Here is a 21,552-nt window from a genome sequence, read left to right as displayed (position 1 = left end):
AGAGATCATTTGTTTGAAGTTGAATCTAAATCAATTCTGAATGAATGAATAAATTAATATTTGGGGGACTTCGAAAACGAGAGCGTTACGTTGGAGGCACAAGGTTTTATGCATCCAATATAGGATACGAAAAACCTTGTTCTGAAAAATAATCTTCATAAGCTAACCTGCTAACTGTACTTGATTGAAAAATCACAAACCCAAATGTATTATTTGGATATTTTATGGATAGAAAACATTAAAATAAACTCTTTCGCTTGAATGTAATTTTCAATTCCAAGGGGAACTGGCAGATTATTTTCCAGCAACGATTAGATATTTCTACATTTTCCTCGGTACTGGAAGCCCACCAGTGGTTAATACTAACTCGATAACCACCTGTTTATAGTACTTGATTGAAAAATATGTGGTCACAGTGTTACATGGATAGAAAACATTCAAATAAACTCTTTCACATGAATGTATTTTTAAATTCCCAAAGGAACTGGCAGATTATTTTCCAGCAATGATTAGATCTTTCCGGAACTTTCTCGATGCTGAATGGCATCCAAACGGAAAGAATTCTGCGCGTGTATGTGTCGATCCTTCGCCGTCCACCTCTTCCAACACGTTAGGCAACGATGTTGTCTTGTCGATGTCCTCACGAAAAATGAATGTGTCTCACAACCAGAATATCGCTTAAGTATGCTTTTTGTGTGTGATTGAATCGAGAGAAGGTGTGGTTTACGATGGCAATTTGGAAGGCAAACTAGAGGGGAATGAACTCTCTGAGCTCGGAACTTTCGGCGACTGAGCAATAATCGATTGCGGGCGCATACAATATTGGATACGGAAATATCCTACTGATGGGGAAGAATAATCTTCAGAAGCTATCCTGTTAATTGCGATTGATTGAAAAATCACAAAACCAAATGTATTTGGTCACAGTGTTACATGGATAGAAAACATTCAAATAAACTCTTTCACATGAATGTATTTTTAAATTCCCAGAGGAACTGGCAGATTATTTTCCGGATCTTTCTCGATGCTGAATGGCATCCAAACGGAAAGAATTCCGCGCGTGTATGTGTGTGTGTGTAGCGGCTGCTTCGAGATCTTCCCGGGGAACCGTTTGTAGCATCACTCTCCTCCTGATGGATTCCCTTCTGGCCTAAGGTGCACAAACAGGCTCTTGGTGACACCGTTCATCAGCGCATTCATGATAAACGAAGAGCTTTACCACAACAGCGACAACATGCTCCAATCGCTGTTCAATTATAAATGAGTGGATTTCCGAGCGGCGCTCGCTTATATACCGATTGGTGATTTCAATAGCCTGTTTTCAAAGCAATTTTTAGACTATTGAAACAAGTTTTTGGATCAAAAAGTAACAAGTATAGAACGCGTAGACATTTTATCTTTCGAATGAAGTGTTTATCATACCATTTCGTTCAGTTGTTTAGGAGCTATTAACGCTCAAAATCTCGGTCTCCGGCGTAACGCTTTCGTTTTCGAAACTTTGATTTTACACCCCGGTATAGAAATGAAAGCCGTAGTCCTACGTCAAAAAAGTCTAGCGGGTTCAAAGCGCATGATCTGGACGGCCAATTGGCATCACCAAAACGCGAAATTATGCGTCCCTCAAATTTCGTTCGCAATATGGCCATGTTCGGTCGTGTTGTGTGGCACGTGGCGCAGTCTTGCTGAAACCACATGTCATCCGTATCCATATCTTCAATTTGTGGCAAAAAAAATCGGTTAACATGCGGCCATAGCGCTGACCATTCACAGTTACCGTCTCGCCGTCCTCATTTTCAAAGAAATACGGCCCGATGACTCCACCAGACCATAATGCGCACCAAACAGTGACTTTTGGCGGATGCAATGGCGTCTCAACAATCACGTGTGGATTTTCTGAGCCCCATATACGGAAATTTTGGGTGTTCACATAGCCAGCGAGCTCGAAATGTGCCTCATCGCTGAAGAAAATTCGATGCGAAAATTCAGCATTTTGCTGCTGTTGTTCGTTCACCCAATCGACGTATGCCCGACGCATTCCATGGTCACTACGCTCTAATTTTTGTACCAGTTGGACTTTATATGGATGTAGGTGCAAGTCCAAATGCAAAATTCGCCACAATGATGTGTTTGACAAGTCCAATTGCTGAGCACACCGTGGAATCGAAACATTCGGGTCATCCTCCACACTGGCAGCAACAGCAGCAATATTTTCGGCCGAACGCACATAACGATGATGCACAGGTTTCACAATATCCGCTACGGATCCAGTTTGTTCGAATTTACGCACTACATTAGCTCGAAAAACATTTGCCGGTTTTTCATCATTTTTATAGTATAATTTAACAAAATTAACACGTTATGCGATGCTAATACGATCCATATTGTAAAATGGCAGACATTCAACTAACGATATGACACTTTGGTTGACAGCTATGTCAAACGGTTGTCAGCGCAGGGCTGTATACTTTCGGAAGCCCGAAATTGAAAACCCTGTAGTATTTCATAAGCAATGTATGTTTTCAACTGCAACCATCAAATTCAATTCAGTAATTGCAAGATTTTACAGATTTTCAAATGGGCCTCTTCCAAACAACACAACCAAATGTAAACATTGAACTCATATCCAGGGATGCTAGATGATTGTTTTGAATATATTAACACGGCACGAAAAGGGTCTTCACATATTGAACGAAAATGAGTAATTCAAAACAACTACTGTGTTGGAAATACACACATATATATATATATATATATATATATATATATATATATATATATATATATATATATATATATATATATATATATATATATATATATATATATATATATATATATATATATATATATATATATATATATATATATATATATATATATATATATATATATATTTTGGCACTGACAAAAGAGTATCGATTGATCAATTTTAAAATTGTTTGTTGTTTTTCTCAAAACAAAAACATGTCTTCTCATCTGACATCACTGATCATACCGAGAAAAACTGACTGAAGTCTCTCCAGTCTACCAAATAAAACATTTCAGTGAAACTCGTGTACTGGAATGGCATATTTTGCTCGTCTCGACAGTGACTGAAGCCGAGACGAGACGAGACGAATTGCTCGTCTCGTTTTCTGGAATAGGGCCCTATAATTCAATTTTTTTCTCCTCAAGTATAACAACCGTATATTCAGTTTTATGGACACGAATTATCAAACAATTATTTTTGTGCCTTTTACCGGGGACTGTCAATGCCCAATGCTCATCCCACCACACCCTAGACAATTCCCCTTTACCAGTGCAGGCCAGAAAAGCGATCTATGACGATAGAATTTCTGACCCGGACGGGAATCGAACCCGAAGCCCCCATCTTGGCAAGCGCAACGCTTACCACTAGGCCATGGTTAACCCAAAGGCCAATAAATTACAATCGTACTTCTTTTTTTGGCGTTTGCTTAAACATTGATTTCTTTAACACGATGAGCCCAGCGTCGGCCCCTAGGGGTAGGGGTTGCAGCAAGAAAAAATCAGGGCTCAACGTGTTAAGGATCGCAATATTATTTTTTTCTTGTTGAATTCGTTCATTCGCGGATAGTTCACCCTGCGGGTTGTCTGAAGAGAGTATTCTAGCGCGAAGGCACGAATTTCGCACGGTTTTTACGAGCTCTGAACAATTAAAATAAATAATTTCTTCACCATCCGTTATTTTATCAATTGTTCATAAATCTTTAAACATTAAACCTATCACGGCGAAATCAAATGACCCGATAACATCGTCATTTGTCTTTACCATTTTCCTTGAAACATATATCAATGTTATCCTTACCAAATTGAATTAAATGATATATTTTTCACCATACATAGTAGTAAAAATTACATTTTAAAGAAGGGTCATTTGACCCGCTGTGGTAGGAATATATGTACATGAAATAGCGGTAGGTTAAGTGTTAAGAATACAAAAACAAAATATTCAAGATTGCAAAATTACAAGATGATGAGGTGGGGGAGGCCCAAGATAAAATATATGCAATGGGGACGTGGTTTCAATCTTGCTGATTATCCTAAACAAAACAAAATCAATACATTCTTGTTTTAGAATGAGTGAATCTTTCAGGTGCGAAATTGGTTCTTGCGAAATGTTTTCGCTAAAGTCATTCACATTGAATTACGAAATCATGAGAATCTGTCAAAAAATTTATTTCAAAAACTAAAAGTCGATTTTCTTAAAATGGTCGTCTCAGATTTTGATGACATGGTAGATAAATATGTGCCCTACAACTCTTCCATACATCGCAACTTGTGCATTTTTAGAGCAAAAAAGTTTTTCTAACAAAAACCATTTTCAAGATTTTTTCTCGAAAATTTTCTATTTTTTTTTGTTCGTGTACAGTTATAAAAAACATCAATCACAGGTAGAAATGGATTTATAGTGACCCTTGGATGCTAAAGTTTACAGTTTTCAGCTTCAGCTAGCTAACGAACTTTTAGTTTTTTGAAATCATTTTTTTTCAGTGTAGGATTTCGTAAAAAAATTTCAGTAATTTTTTTCTGAAAATTCATTTATTTTCCTAAAACTCCATAGAACACTTTTTTGTAGGACATTTTCGAGTGAAAAAAAATTTAAAAAAAAGATCAAAAATATTTAGCACTTTCCATATGTTAGTCTAGATAAATTATCGGAAAACTAAGTATGCCAAGTTGCTTAATTAGGTAAGGTCTTCACGCCCATAAAGTTTCATTAAGTTCTGAGAGGGTCATGCCAATCCCATAGACGAGCTGGCGCGAAATCCGTCAAATAAAAAACAATCGTGGGCCAAAAAATAAAAAAATAATTACTGAATTTTTTTTTAGGAGATGGCAGTAAATATCAACGAATCAATAAATGAAGTCCGATTGAGCTAATACTTTGCATTGGGTGTATTATCGTGCAAATCAACATTACGCAGCATTTTCCGAATGAAAAATCGAGATAAATATTTTTATTGGCACCCAAAACCATACGATTTTTGACAAAAAAAATTTTTCTAGATGACAGTAGATCTCGACGTTTCATGCAATTTTAGGACATTTGGCATCAACATTTTTTTTTTCGAAAACCCCGATTTCCTCCCTCAAAACTCAAGCTTTGACCGCTTTGCGCCACTCTCCCTTAAGTCCAATTGAGCTGATATTCTACATAAGGTGTTTTTTCGAGGTGGTGAACATTTTTTATGAGGTAACTTTTTGAAATTCGAGATGACCATTTTCATTGCCACTCTAGTGTTCATTCATCAAAGTAATACTGTTGAAATGTTTACATATTAGGCTGTTATGTACTTTCCACACCTACTTGCTTTGAACCGAATTTTCGCATAATAAAGTTATACAAAATTAAATTAAATTGATGGTAAGTGGCAGCTAATAAATGAAGCTATCATTTGGTGCAAAAAAAATTATCACACTTTGTTCGATACGGATTAAACGTAGAGTTGTATCTTTTTTTAATCCCTTCTGTTTTTTTTTATTAGGCTCATTTAGCAATTCTGCTATAACAGAGCCGAATTTATCGTATACATTTATCCTTATGTTGTATATTACACAGTAGCCATTTTAGGTGTTAGAGTATTGAGCAATTCCAACCCAAATCAGCCGAAAAATGGCAAATTTGAAGCGACCCTTCGATATTATTGGAACTTGGTACAATTGATGGAAGCTATCAAAAATCACAGTTTTCATTATCATATGCCCAATTTTAATTACGGTTGATTTTTTATGATGGCGTATGCAGAAACATTGAACTATTTTTCAAAAAATCGTAACTCAAAATTCAGATGTCCGATTAAAATATGATGTTTCACAAAATTGTTAGAAAATAAATGTACCATTTAGAAAAAATTACATTTTAAAATAAACTGTTAACATTTTTTCCCAAAAATTAAATTTATTATAAAAATCTTTTATATCTCAAAACACCCCCCTTTCGATATTTGTTTTTATATTTTTATTGGAAAGCCCTCCCAATTTAACAAAGTCTGGCGTATAAGGTGCCGTGGTAAACTCACCAAAATGGAGATATGAATTTTTGATTTTTTTTTTAAATTTCAGTACATTGTTAAATCTTAACTATTTAAAAAAAAGTAACATGTAAGTAAAAAAGTAAAATGGAATCTACATGCGATTATACATGAAAAACTATGTAAAACGTTTTATCCGTTCTCGAGATATAACCATTTATTTACGTTGAAAATAATGTTAGTCAAATTTCTATACGATGTCTAAACCTCAGTCGTTATTTTCAGTAGCAGTATGCATTTTCTAGAATTTCACGTACATGATTTTAATAATATTAAAATGGTTATATCTCGAGGACGGTTAGTCCTAGGATAAAACGATATACAGTCAATCGCAAAATTAAGTATACACCCCGTGTTGGTTTGTTTTTCTTGAGTTTTTCGGGGTAAAAAAGTAAATAATTAAAAGTGACTCACATTCATCGTAAAAATTATCCTTTCCACTCTCATGTAGTGATAAGAAAAAAATTGAAATAGTCACATTTCTACTTTATGTTTTATTCTTCAGATGATTCTTGATTTCCCACCAAAGATACTCAATAGTGTTGAAATCCGGTGATTTCGGAGGTGTTTTGAGTTGATTGGGACATTATAGAGTAGGTATTCTCGCATGATGAGGTCAGTTTGCTTCGGGTCATCATTCTGTTGAAAGTAGTGATCACGAAGGAGAGCCAATTTATGCACGGGACACTGAAGGTTGCGTTGCAGGATGTTCAATGAAGCTTGTCCATCGCCGAATCGATAAACTCCATGGTTCCAGTTCCAGGAGCCGCCATCGTACCATACATCATCTGACTGCCGCCGCCGTGTTTTACTGTTTGAACCAAATCCTGGTTTCCCTCACACTATCTGTCCTTCATCCGATTCAAAGAGATTGGTTTTCATCTCATCCGTATAAAGGACCTTATTCCAGATCTCCTTAGGACAGTTTACATATGCCTCACCAAACTGTAATTGTTTTTTTCATATTCGCCTTTGAGATGAAGGACTTTTCACGGCCAACAAGACCTCTCAGATTGTTCCTGTATGCTGCTCTCCGGACAGTATCTGTGTTGACAGGTCTCCCAATGATGCCGACTACTTCGGTAGTCAATTTAGGAATGTTCGTTTTAGAGTTCTTTCGAAATGTTCGCACAATTACTCGTTCATCTTCAGAAGACAGGATACGTTTGTGTCTTCCATTCGGAAGATTTTCCATGATTCCTTCGTATTTCCACTTTTTTTTTGATTTTCTTTGCTGTATAGTGGGGTTTTCCGACTATATCTGCTATATCCTGGAATGTCTTTCCAAGACAATTCATATTTATTATCATTGTACGTGTAACAATATCTTTTTCTTTTCCTCAACTTGCTATTTTGATAAAAACTTCTTCAAACATCAATAAAAAACAAAAACCAACACTGCCCAAGCAGTGGTTGAGTGTTGACACAAATCACTAACGAAAAAAAGTACGCTACTTCGCAAAGATCTCACTTACAAGGTTATTTGTTCGGAGAAATTTAAGGTGTACACTCAATTTTGCGATGCCTAGAATAGAGATTGTTTTCAACTTTTGGGAATAAACAATTAGCAGAAATCTTTTCGCGGAATTTTATTTGCCGCACAGCTAGTTAAATGTGTGGGTAATTAATATACATCAAAAGAATCAATGTATTCAAAATATTTTATACCAAATAAATGGAATGTATCGTCAAGTAGCATATGTACACTCAATTTTGCGATAGACTGTATATAGTTTTTCATGTAGAATCGCATGTAGATTCCATTTTTCATGTTACGTTATATACATACGTTATACGTTATGTACAATTTTTCATGTAGAATCACATGAAGATTTCATGTTTTATGTTATTTTCCTTAAATGGTTAAGATTTCACAAAGTATTGAAATTTCAAAAAAAATCTAAAATTCATATTTCCATTTTGGTGAAATTTTGGAAGAAAGATCAATCATTTTGATTATCCCCTTTTGAAAATCAGTCGTAATTAAAACTGGTCATATGATATTGAAAATTGTTATTTTAGGTAGTTTAGTGGGTAGAGAGTGGGGTCAGCAACTGGCTGATTTGGGGTGGAATTGCTCTATTCCTATCGATACACATTTTTATCTATTACATAGTAGCCATTTTAGGCGTAAGAGTATACCTGTTCTATCAATATACAACACAAGTCGCCTTTTTACGACGGAAGAATATTCCTGTTGTTCGAATGTTCACAGTGGGACTGTTGATCTGAGGCTTCCAATTGTTGTGTTATACCAGGGACAGACATACAGCTGTACTTGCGTTGTACAGGTACCATCGTACCATGACAGACATACTTTGGTTGTACATTGTACCGTATGTCAAACTGACAATCAGATATTTTTCCAATTTCCACCACATATTTCAATGAAAAAGGTTTTTATTTAGTGTCTAAACTATCAAACACAACAAAAAAGTTTCCAATCTGAGTTATTAACTTTTCTGCTTGTTCATCTTCTTCTTCTTATATGGCACTAACGTTCCTAGAGGAACTCCGCCGTCTCAACGTAGTATTACTTGCGTCATTTTCATTAGTACTTAGTTGAGATTTCTATGCCAAATAACACGCCTTGAATGTATTCTGAGTGGCAAGCTCTAGAATACGCGTGACCACAGTGCAAGTCAGAGGAAATTTCTTTGAAGAAAAATTTCCCCGACCAGAACGGGAATCGAACCCGAACCCCCGGTATGTTAGGTTTTGACGCTAACCACTCGGCCACGGGAGCACGATCTGCTTGTTCATGCTACCCACCACTAACCGTCTATGGCGCTGCGCACAGTACAACTGTAGCCATGTACAGCGGTAAAACAGGTCGGTACAGGTACAGCGATTGTACCGAGTTGCTTGCATGGTTCTAGCGCTGTACATTTTGACAGACATACAATTTTCGAAGTACAACGCAAGTACAGCTGTATGTCTGTCATAAGTATTATGAATAGCATCAATTTCCGATGCAGCAGACCGTAATGTGAGCGGTAAGGGACTGGGATTACTGTCACTTGATGATTGTTGCGAGGACCTTGTAGCTAGAATAACACACAAAGATGATCAGTTCAGGGCCCTGAGTTATAAGCTCATGATTGTTCGCTTGGTAGTGGACACGCAACTACGCTACAACTATGCTACGAAGATCCTCGTAACATAATTTTGACACCATTGTTTAAAAATAAAAATTTCTCAAAAATTAAATGATTTTTTTTATTAGTGATGACATGTAGATAATATGTCATTCTGTGAACTACGAGCAGAGTAGAAATAATTCCATATTCCATATATTTACATACTATGCATTACAATTGTAATTACTAGTTGTATGGTGCTGTTTTGGTAGTGTAATGTTCTCGAAGAGAACGGTCTTATGAGTTAGAATGGATATTCGATTCATTTATCGGGGATTTCAAGTCGTATAAATCTGTGACCTATTGGTTGTTAATTTCTATACACCCAGGTTTTTATTGCGCTGATAGGTACCTCGTAGTAAACATGGGAAAATCCGCTTAAAAATAAAACCGCTTTCCGTTGAACGGGGATCGCGTGAAAAGAAACGTGTTAATTGTAAAAACCACGTAAAAACACGTAAAAAAGTATTAATGGAAAAAACCTGCTAGCTTGATTCGCAATGAATCCGCGGACGTTTCATTTTTACAAGTTAATCAGTGAAATAGCACCGAATAGATTTTATTATATTATTTATTATAATATTACATATCATGAAGCGCTATGACGTTCAGCAGAGCAGTGAAATTACTCGATGCGTAACCGATCGAAGCGTTTGCATTTGGTCTGCTATTTTGGAGATTATTCGTAGAATAAGGGGTTAATAATAACGCCATTATCCGGTAACATAAGACAGGAGCAAAATCCCATTCAGTATCAGCTCATCATTTTAATGAAACCAATGGTGCACAAAACAGGTGGTATGACCCTTTTTAGGTTTTGAGACCCGAAATCCTGTAATATTAGTTTTGTACAAGCAATTGTTATTTGCCGTAGGGAAAAAGGAATCAAATATTGGATCAACCTTTACTAAATTTGATATTTTTGCGAGTGAATTCTCGAAACATTCCAATTTGAATACGTCTAGCCGTTCGAAATCGAAATACGATTACCACACGGAAGGATACAACTGTGCATCACACCCACACACTCTCGAAGCAATCGGTCGGTTGGTGTGTAAATGCGCATTGACTATCGGCAGCGGGAAACAGCAGCACGGTGGAACCGGAAAATCGCTTCTCTGATGAACGTACGATGTTCAATTGTAAATCGTCCAAAAAAAAAAAACGGAACATCGAGTAACAAATGTGACAAGTTAAAATATACCGTTAGCAGATATTATACTGAAGTTGCTATTGCGGTTAATCACGTTGAGAGAAACACAAACATAGAAAACGATAAATTATTAAAGAGATGTGATCAAATGTATTCACATGTACAGTATACGAGGGTCACTATTTATATGGCAACACTGGCAACACTGATGTACTGATGTCATGTGAGTCCATCTGACGGTTCCATCGTAAAGTTTGACATTTTTGACGATATACGTACTCAGAACATTTTGTCATACGGACGCTATTTGTTTATTTTATATTTAGTTGAAAGTTTGGTCTCGGCAAAAAAATGGAACTGAATCGTGAACATTTTATATTTGATTATTTTTTACGACTTTCGACGTGGATTATCACAACAAGAGTGCGTCAATCAACTTAATTTGACTTTTGGCGATGAAGCTCCATCAAAAACCACTGTGTATCGCTGGTATAGTGAATTCAATCGTGGTCGTAGTTCGCTGTCCGACGAGTTTCGTGAAGGTCGTCCGAAATCGACTGTAGTGCCAGAAAACATCGATGCTGTGCACGAAATGATTAAGCAAGATCGTCATGTAACCTATTGTGAGATTGAGGCACTCCTAAGCATTAGTTCCACCAGCATATATGCGATTTTACATGAACACTTAGTTGTGCGAAAATTATGTTCACGTTGGATACCACGTAATTTGACAATCGCTCAAAAAAAAGGCTCGTGTCGATTGGAATAAATGCTTTGAAAATTGGTTTAAGCGCATGCAAAAGTGTATCGATCATCGTGGCGAGTACTTTGAAAAACAATAAAAATATATTCGCAGCTTAACTATTTGTTTTTGTTCCTATTCCCGAAATATAAATAGTGACCCTCGTATTCCTTTTTGCTAATTCTATTACTTGGTTTGATTTGAAATAACTCCATCATCTTCCGGTAGATGGCTGCAGTGATCGTTATCTCATAAAGTATCAATCAAACCATTTCCGATTTATGCTCGTTGTTGGAAAGGTTAAATTTCGGATTTCTTCTGAGCGAACCCACCTTTGTTTTGTTTTGGGAAAGCTAAAAGCTGAAAGCATTATGTAGTTTGATTGACCTACATCAAATAGAAATTCAACTTACATCTAGTTTAACCTCCAATGATCACTCTTTCCAACAAATGAATGGTTTGTAGATGTTCCTAAAACCTATCAATTTGGTAGGTTTACATTTACATCGTATTTAATTCTAATTTCATTGCGACTTACAATTGAAGTGCATGTTTCACGACAACTTTAAAAAATAATTATAATAGAAATATAGCAATTGGATTGTACGTCTTGCGGTTTATATTCGGTTTATGAATGATGGCCGATCAGATCTTAGCTATCTCATCGGCAATGGTATTGTAGAGGTTAACTGTGGCAACGAGGGGCATTGCGAGAGCTCGTAACCGTCGTAACATTCGTTAAAAAAGTGAAATTTCGCACATCTCGTTTGTGGTTTGATTCATTCAGTTACGAGTAACAGGTCACAGTTTTTTTTGTCCCATTTATTTATTTCAGGCTCATTGGCATTTTAGCTGTAACAGAGCCGAATTTTAATCGTGTACATGTCACATATTTATCATATCTATAATTAGCACATTACACAGTTGCCATTTTTCGGCGTTAGAGTATTCCCTTCTATACCATTCCATATGGTACACACATTTACATAGTAGCAGCCATTTAGGCGTAAGAGTTTTCTATCTGTTCTTCCATTATCCAGTTAGACCGGACAGCGGAGACAGTTGATTGATCATTGTTGAGTTATTTATAGAACAGCAGCCCGATGTGTCTTGCAGAGCAGAGCAGTTGTATGGATGAATCGATCATATTTCGACCGTGGATCGATCTCCATCGCTGATGATTGTTGCGTGGACGTAGTTATTCTGTAACAACACAAAGATGGTCAATGAGGGCCCTGAGTTTCGAACTCACGATCGATCGCTTACTAAGCGAACGCGCAACCAATGTGGCTACGGAGGCCCCCCATAGATCACAGTTAAAAATAGTCATTTGGAAAAAGAAAATATGCCATATGATTTTTACGATACTGTACCCGCCAGTCTCAACCAAGGCTTGTCAGTTTCGAAACTACACCCAAAGTTAATTTTTAGCACATGTTCTGGCATCCCGATTTATTACATTTAATGAGCTGAAAGATAACATAAAATGTTCTACTCCCCAATACATGTATATCATTTGTATAATATATATGCTAGAGCCAATATGAGCGAGCGAAACAGAGACACAAAAATAAAAAAAGAAAAGAAAACAGAAAGAGATGTCTACTCGCATACATACAAACCATTTTTAAGCTTTTGAAACAGCTCATTATTTCCGCATTTGACTCTCACGCACCGGAAATGGCATCTTTTCTACCAAAGATGAAATGTTTTCTGCCAACGCTAGTTTGGGTGTAGAAGATGCAAATAACTTTTTTACTACTTTCATTCTCTTCAGACAGAGTCATTTCCGATTGAGTGTACATTTACTGAGACACTGATTTTTCTTCTTCATTATTTTATTAATATTTTCTTTGTTGTGCGTTTTCCATTCTTATAGGCGAATGAACTGGAAAGTTCATTCCAAGCCTCTTTAAAACAAAGAAGAAGAAGAAGATGTTTTCCAATTAGAGCCATCAATTACGTTTCGTATCGACAAAGCACAAATTTTCCAATACAATTTAGAAGCCAAGTCCAAAGAAAAAAAGTAAAATAAACGCGTGCAATAAATAGTGCCTTTACTGCGGCAAACCGTCAGTCATCGTTTTGTGCCGCGCGGATCAATCGCGTCCAAATCGTTCGTTTCGAAATACATGCTCAGGAAGCCAAATCGAACCGTGCCAAGAACGAACGGTATGACGCGAATATTTTAGTTTTTGCTCTCCTCGAATACACTCAGGTATTCACTAAAGATGGCAAAATATAGAATAACCTTTACGCCATGCGCAAATGCTACGGGTATTCACAAATTGCCGATGTTCATAATTGGAAAAACTATGGACCCATAGGGCTTTCAAAAACGTTCAAATTCTTGTTGAATATACTGCTTCGAAAAATGTATGGACGACTCGCGACATATTACAGAAGTGGTTTCACGAGTCTTTCGTACCAAATATTCGACAATTTTCCAGCAGATTGGGAATCGAACCAATGGCCTTTTTCCTTCTTGAGAATTGTACGGCCCATCATTTCCAACATGAGCTGATTTCGGATGACGGCTTGATAGGTCATTCAAATTACCAAAACGAGATACCAAGACAAATTACATCTTGAAATCGCCAATAAGTCTGACTTCAAGCAACGGACTAAGAAAATCAACTTTTTTTTTGGCTGCATGAAGCATGGATAGATGTCTTTGAAACAGTGATTCAACGATCTTGGAAAAATATAGGTTGGATAGTTGGAACTGCTGCACGAAGACGACGTTCATTTGCGTATAATGTTCAATTCCCAGATGGACATCGACACAGTTGAAACATCGAAATACCCCGATGAAGAATTTTGCGTTGACGAATACTCATACGCGAAAATGATCGCTCTGGTACTGAATAAGGACGACAAAGGCTGCGACGGCATAGAGGAAGAAGGAGAAGACCAACATTTCTTGGATAAATAAGGAGATGAAGATTCGTTTTTGGTGGACATCGTACTTCCAGGTCCAGCATTGACCCGAACTCACCAAGTCGTTCATCAATTGGCTCGGGTAATCGAATGGGCTGAGGACAAACACTTCGAGATTGCTGATATGTTGCACCTCAGAAAGATTCGTAATGCTGTGCTGCAGATGTGCTTGGCTGAATAAACTTGTGACGAAACATTTCCGAATACAATGTTGTTTATCATGAATTGAGATGTAGTTAGCATTATTTGAAAATGCAAACAACAATTACTTGAATAATGATGAAACAAGAAAGAGAAAATTAATTTTCCAATAATTATTTCTTGAGGACAAGGTCGTTGGAAACTACAAATGGCGGCCTCTGAGGCATCTAGCATTTTTTTAAGGCACACATCTCAACAAATTCAAACGTCTCATCCCTGAAATTGATACTCATAGTTTGCTGCAGTACAGCATACATAGATTAACAATTTCAGGTATGAGACGTTGGTGTTTGTTGAGATGTGTATCTCGATAAATGCGGGGTAGCAGGATGAAAAACCGCAGAGGCAGCCCTTTGTGGTTTCCATCAACCTCCACCTTAAGAAAGTAACATTCCAATGATACCAAAGAAGAAAACAACGGATTGCCAAGGAGTTGGTGGCACATGATGATGAGGCCAGAAACATCGTATGCACCTATTATGTTCACCAATTGACTACTTTTGGGATTCCAAGTTGTTAGAGGTTCGATAATAGAATAGCCATCCAAGAGCATTCGGAACGCAACCGGAACAGGTCCGCATCTGATCTATGACGACCTAGACACTAGATATGACCACCGATGGGCTAATTTTTAGATCCTGATTAATTAGAGGTGTCACATGATGGACATAGTACGGTTCATAGTACTGCTTTGATTATGCCCATTATATTACCGAAACATGTTCCGGCCATATTCCGGCCATATTCCGGAACCAGTTGACCGATTCCAACCATTTATATTAGCAACATAAAGGATCATATCATATTTCTTTGGTTGAGCTTAAATTCGTTGAATGAAGGACGAGAAAACTAAAAAACAGAATTTAAGAAAACCGTTCGTTTTTGGCACATGTTTTGGCAATTTATTTATCTGTAAGGCTCAATCGCATAAGCTTCTTGTAGCCGCAAATTCAAATTTGTTTACACAATATTTCAACTTAATTCTATGATTAGTAGGGTTCGACCGAATATTCGCGGTTTTCTCGAGGTTAAAGGGACAAACATTTTTGTGGACAGGACAGGTTACGAATATGGATAAGGGGTACCGTTGTCTCAACCAAGGGTTACCACACGCACTGTAGCATTGTGCATAATGACCAGGGATAGCATCTGGGTACATCGTAGGCTCCCTATAAGTTAATGCTAAGTTAGTTAATTCATACTATTGTTTTTAAAATGCTGGTGTTTTTTATCGTATCGGTTTCTTTTTCTTTTCTTTTATCATGTGAAAAATTGACTTGCTTCGAAAAAGTCTCCAGAATAATAATGTTTGTGTTAATATTTGAATGAGACCTAATACCAGCAATTCTGAGGAGTATTAAATAGAGCCAAGGTGTACTTTATATTTTATTTTATTATTTTTATAAGAATAAGTCTATGCTGCTCGTTGTTTTAATGGTATTGGTCGCATAATGGCAACCCCGCTTGTCTCATGCGTCTCCGAAACTGCATAACACAAGCTACGTCAGCGGGTAACGTTGTTTATCAATGAACGTATTCCTGCTCCAGCATCGAGAGTGTGTATATCGGTGTGTACGCTTGCACTTGGTGGCCGGCGTTCTTCCTCTTCAGAGATGCTACGTTCACACACTCACTCACCCATGCCTCGTGAGGATATAACAAACGTATTGCACGCCACCCATCCAGAAGCGAAAACTAAGTCTGGTTCGGTGGAATCGAGATTAACGCCAGCATCATTCTGATTTGCATTCAACACGAGACCCATCCAACGCTTATCGTGTCTAAGAGACACGGACAAAAGCGTTCAAGTGCCTTCACATACACACGTCTATACAATAGTGTCCTTGATCTTCAAATGAATGCAATCATAGCACCGACGCGCTCTGTGGTACTCTATTTTTAATCACTTGCTCCACAGCTCTCTGCGCTCGTCCTACGATAGCTGGAATGCGCACAAAGTCTCACTCACATTTACGCTCTCTTTCCGTACAACCGCTCTCTGCGATACCCTGTGTCCTTTTCCGTTTATGACCACTCAACCTCAATGAAATATGCAGCAGTCATTCCCTTTTGAACCGGCAGTGTATTACTGATATATAGTGGTAACGGCTCCCACCATTCCTCATTGTTGCGCTGACATTCGAAGGACAGACATAGAATAGTACCTTGTCGGTAATCGATTGAATAACATTGTCCCATTCCTTGACATCCTCACCCCTGGTTATTCACCCTTTTCTGCTCTACGTCTTCCTGTTTTTTCCCGGCAAAACTCTCACACGCCTAGAATTTGCATTGTTCGTACCAAAAGCTACGATTCATGAGGGTATTTTGGATTGTTAGCACAAACAATTCATTGATCTGAGTTCGTATGATAATTCGTTCAATTAACCATGTGCATTTGTTCTTTGTAGGAAAAGTGTTGACATTGAATGATAATTCCATGCGGCGGACGGCGTCCCTCGACGCACTGTATCTGCGTCCAGCTCCCGCATGGAATTTGGCCATTTCCAACCTGCTCCAACTGGACAAGGCAACCCAAACCGAGGACTCGTTTCTGGAGCGCACACGGGGCAGCACATGGATTGCCAATAGTACCGGCAATGCTGCTGTTGGTCCCTCGGTGGATACCTCACCGATCATCACTCGCACCGAGGTGACTACACCGACTGATTTAAAAGTGATAAGACAAAGACTGCAACGCACACATCGTGGTGAACATTCAGTCAGTTCCCAGACGCTGAGTCCGAATCATGGTATGTAAAAATAAAATTGAAAAAAAACGAATCTCAACATTCATCTCATAATTTGTAGCTAAGGCGAGCCCAGTTTTGATACCTCCACGTACCTGTCCACCTATTCACATGCGACCAATGCGAAATTCTGTAGAAGGATTAAATCAAGAGATAGAAAAACTGGTCCTCTACACAGGTCAGTCCCATACATGCCGGTCTGATCTAGAAATGGTAAGCAGGAATTGGTTTGAATTGCTCACTCCAGAATGATGTTTTAAGTTTGACACTTGTTTCCAGTATTCTCGTAGTACACCGGAGGGACACCGCGCGCCGTTGGCTGATTTGTTTCATGCTACTGGCGGAGGCTCGTCTGCGCTGGCGAGCGATACGAGGTCGGTCAATACTCAGACACCCTTGGGTGACACACTATCCTCGGATGATGGAAGCCAAAGCACATCGCCCGACGAGGGTACCGCTGCAACGAGTGCATCTCCTAGGATCAATAAATTCTTGGCTCGTGAACCGCCAGATGGTTGTGAAAAGGTAAAAATATAGGCTCAAAACACGCCTATCAACATGGCTATGCTAGTTCGGGGAATGAAGAAATATGATTATCTAATATTTCCGAGAAACTCTTACGCGGTAAACAACTGCTGGAAGTAAAATGTTCGATAGATTATTTCACTACGGAGAAATCTTCGTAGCACTGATGTAATCTCTCACGATTCATGCAAAATAACATCGAGTTTCTTCGTCGATTGAAGTTTTTTTTGCATAACTTAACGTACCAGAAACAATATTTCGAATAATAATATTATGAGATTTATTTCTGAATTTTCACTTATCGGAATATTATCTATGAAAGTTCGGCGAATTTGATACGTGACAATCATGATAAGTATGTTTTTTTTCGGAAATTTTTTTTCAAGATTTTTTGTAAAGTCGCCCATCAGGGATTGAAGTTTTGTTCGACCCATACATATTGGGCCAAGCGTTCGAAAAATCGAACAGTAACTTTGATAATTTTTCATGGCTTCGGAAAGCAACCATATGGTAAGGTTTTGGAATCAGATGATAGCTTAGTTTATTAGCTACTACTTGCTATCAATTTCGTCAAATTTTACATAACTTTATTAGGCAATAAAGTTTTAATCAACTATGTGCGGAAAGTACATAAACTAACAAAAAAAAAACCCCAATGGCGCTTGAGAGTAACAAACCATTCTCATTGTGTCGGTGATTCGAACTTCAAATAGTCAATAACGGCGCCGGCCACGTCCTTACAGTCACCAGGAGAAGGGAAGGTATGTTAGTACGAAATTCGCGGCCAAAAAGGTTATGAATCAGGATTAGGGATTTATATATTTTTTTATATTTTATTAATTTACCGGTTTTATCGGTGGTGAAATTTTCGTTATCGAATAACCGGTTATTGAAATTTTGGCACAGTAATGCAATCCCGATTCGGGATTCACTGAGGCAAGTGATGTGATTATGTAAACGCAAATTATCGATCACTCGATCCGACGAACATCCGAGAATCCCATGTGTCCCAACACACAGCAGATATTATTTTTAGGTATCGTGTTTAGGAAAATCTGTAAAATAATTGGACCAGCAATATATTATATTATTTATCGTTCGTACTTTTTGTCCAACTCCAATTACGATTGCGGAAACCTGAGATGGTAACCGAGGGAACTCCTCTAGAATTGTCCAGGCGATATGTTCCGTTATTGCACGCGCGTACACTTTATAGAAAACCTAACACGACGGCGGAGAGTTATCTTTGGGATACCTGAAAAGGTAAATAAAATAGCTTATCTAAAACCGATATATTCCATTATTCATCGCGACTGCGTAGAGTTGTGTTTTGATAACCTAGGAAGGCAACCGAGAGAACTCCTGTAAAACCAATGAGGTCGGAAAAATGTATTCCGTTATTAACACGTTAGGCCCGCGTCGGTCCCTAGGGACTACACTGATATTGTGTAAACGCTCTTGATGCGGGCTGAATGGAAAGCGCAGCAGAACCAATTCGGGGTTCAACGTGTTAAACGCGCGAAGTCTGAGATATTTGGGAAACCTGATTAGGTTTGCAATGGAACACTACTAAACCAATCTGGCCGAAGATGTATTCCGTTATTTAACCTGTATATTCATTAATCGATTCCAATCGCGGCTCTCGATGGGAATCCCTAGAAAGCAATCAAGAGAACTCATCTGAAATCAAAAAGACCGGCAATATATTCAGTTATTTATCGCGCGTACTCCTCGTATTATTCGATAGCGACGGCGGATGTTATTTGCATGAGATACCTATACTCATTTTAAACATAAAAACAAACAAACTAGCTGACACGGCAAACTTCGTCTCGCCCAAAATGGATTTTTTATCAATACTTCCGAACATTTACATTTTCTTACTAAGCGAACGTTCATGGATTCAATCACGGATCCAATTCGTTACATGGAATACATATTTGATACAGAAAATATAATAAAACAGCCATTCCATGCCAAACCGATATAGTGGTTCTCAGATTTCCATGAAAAGTGGTAGTTTTGTTCTTTATCGTAAAATATTAGACCTGTATTTTTTATTTTTTCGTTAAGGTGGCCATTTCATGTAAAGTCACCAAGTTGCAGAATAATAACTCAAAAACCAAGGAAAACACATCTCTGATTAAGTGATATATTATGTAAAAAAATATCGCGTCCTCTATCTTTAACCAAGAAAACTATGAAAAACTAACTCAATCAATAAAAGAAAACTTACTCATAAGCTTCAATTTGATATGTCGATCATCTGGACCGAGTAGTTCAAAAGTTATGGGTTTTTGTATTGGAAAAGGGGGAAAATTTATTTTTTCGAACCATCTGTTAACTTTGAAAAATCATATCTCAAAAACGAAAAAAATAGCATCTCTGATATTGAAATATGGTATGTAAAAAATCCTCAGCTTTCATGAAAAAATATAAAAAATATAGCGTCCTGTAGTTCAAAGCCATGAAAACAATAAAAGTTGATGGATCTAGGCCTAGCGGCACAGACGGGATCTTGACACAGGACTGTGATTTGGTGTAGTAATTTCATTTGAATTGAGTTTTTTCATTGTTCAAAATCTGTATTTTCTTCTCTTTTTTGATACATCAAATGAAAGCACTGAAAATTGAATTGCACCCGTTTCCTGTATGGACTTGTATCTTTTAAATCCTAGACCACAATTACCTAAATTGTTAGTAGCAAGACCTACGACATAAAAAAGTAAATTGAGCACGAATTGATTGAGCAACATACAATACAATAACTGATAAATGCCAATTATCGGTAAATGGAGAATAATTCATTATACGCATCAACTTACATTGTGAGCAAACGCCCGAATTTAGGCAAAAAGATTGCTCGTTGCGTCGGGGAGAAAAGCGAGTGGTTAGTGCAATCGAAAGAAAACATACCCATTTTAATCGTCAAATTGTTATCTTTCATCACTATATTCACTGTTCATGTTTAAAGCAAAAAAAAAGCTGGATAAATTTCCTGTCTAAAGGTATATAACACAACATATGTCGCAGTAACGATTTCGTGTTATATACGTTTGAAAACTCTTAATGAATCGTTACATTTTTCGTAGACATAGTCCTATGTCAAAAAACGACTTCAATCGATAGTTATAAAAATAAAATCCATATTTTTGCAAGCTAAGTATTTTTCATTTGAAGGCTAGCCTGTTGGCTTTAATTTGATATGTCGATCGTCTAAATCGATTCAGTGGTTCAAGTGTTATAAAATTTTGAAAAAAGTCACTTTTTGGGAAAAAGTGGAAAAAATAGATTTTTCGTACCACCCAAAAAAATGGACAGCCTAATAAAAAAATAAAAAATACGGGTCTGATGTTTTGCGATAAAGAACAAAATTACCACTTTTGACGATAGTCTGAGAACCACTCTATTGGTTTGGCATGGAATGACTGAAAATACAGAATACATACCATTTGTTCTATTTATTCTCGAGTTATGCAGAAATTTGTGTTTTGTTTGTATGGGTGGTATGTTTCAAGGGAGGGAGGTATGTCAAACCATCACAGAAACATTTCTCGTACCTAAAAACCCTCACATGCCAAGTTTGGCTCCATTTGCTTGATTAGTTCTCGAGTTATGCAGAAATTTGTGTCTCAATTGTATGGTAGTCACCCCCTTAGAGAGGGGATGAGGAGTGTCGAACCATCATATTAACATTTATTGTCCCCTAAAACCTCCACATGCCAGTTTAGTTCTTAGTTTTCGAGTTATGTAACCCATCTTCCCCTTAGAGAGGGGGAGGAGCGTCGAACCACAATAGAAACATTTCTCCACCCCTAAAACCTTCACATGCCGAATTTGGTTCTATTTGTTTAATTAGTTCTCGAGTTATGCAGAAATTTGAGCAATCGTCCCAAATAGCGTACTTTTTGAATTAGAGCCAGTTTAAGACAGACCCAAAAAGGCCCACTAACTCTGTCCTTGTTGATATTTGACCATTACTAAACCGGAGTGTAAGTTCAAAGTTTCGAAAAGCAGAGCGTTACACTTGAAGTGCAAGGTTTTGAAC

The 21,552-nt window shown here is 37.5% G+C and overlaps 1 protein-coding gene across 1 annotated transcript in view; it reads left to right on the top strand.

Moving 5' to 3' along the window:
- LOC129764640 (protein FAM117B-like) overlaps positions 1 to 21,552 on the top strand; it is a 46,619-nt gene that overhangs the window by 3,829 nt on the left and 21,238 nt on the right. Inside the window, exons 2-4 of the mRNA XM_055763908.1 lie at positions 16,641 to 16,982; positions 17,041 to 17,192; positions 17,259 to 17,504. Of these exons, the coding sequence (XP_055619883.1) occupies positions 16,641 to 16,982; positions 17,041 to 17,192; positions 17,259 to 17,504 (740 nt within the window). The remainder of the gene's footprint in view (positions 1 to 16,640; positions 16,983 to 17,040; positions 17,193 to 17,258; positions 17,505 to 21,552) is intronic.

This window comes from Toxorhynchites rutilus, chromosome 2, assembly GCF_029784135.1.
Source record: "Toxorhynchites rutilus septentrionalis strain SRP chromosome 2, ASM2978413v1, whole genome shotgun sequence".
In the NCBI taxonomy this organism is placed as follows: domain Eukaryota; kingdom Metazoa; phylum Arthropoda; class Insecta; order Diptera; family Culicidae; genus Toxorhynchites; species Toxorhynchites rutilus.
Note: the sequence above shows the minus strand (reverse complement) of the source record. Positions and strands in the feature narration are given on the sequence as shown.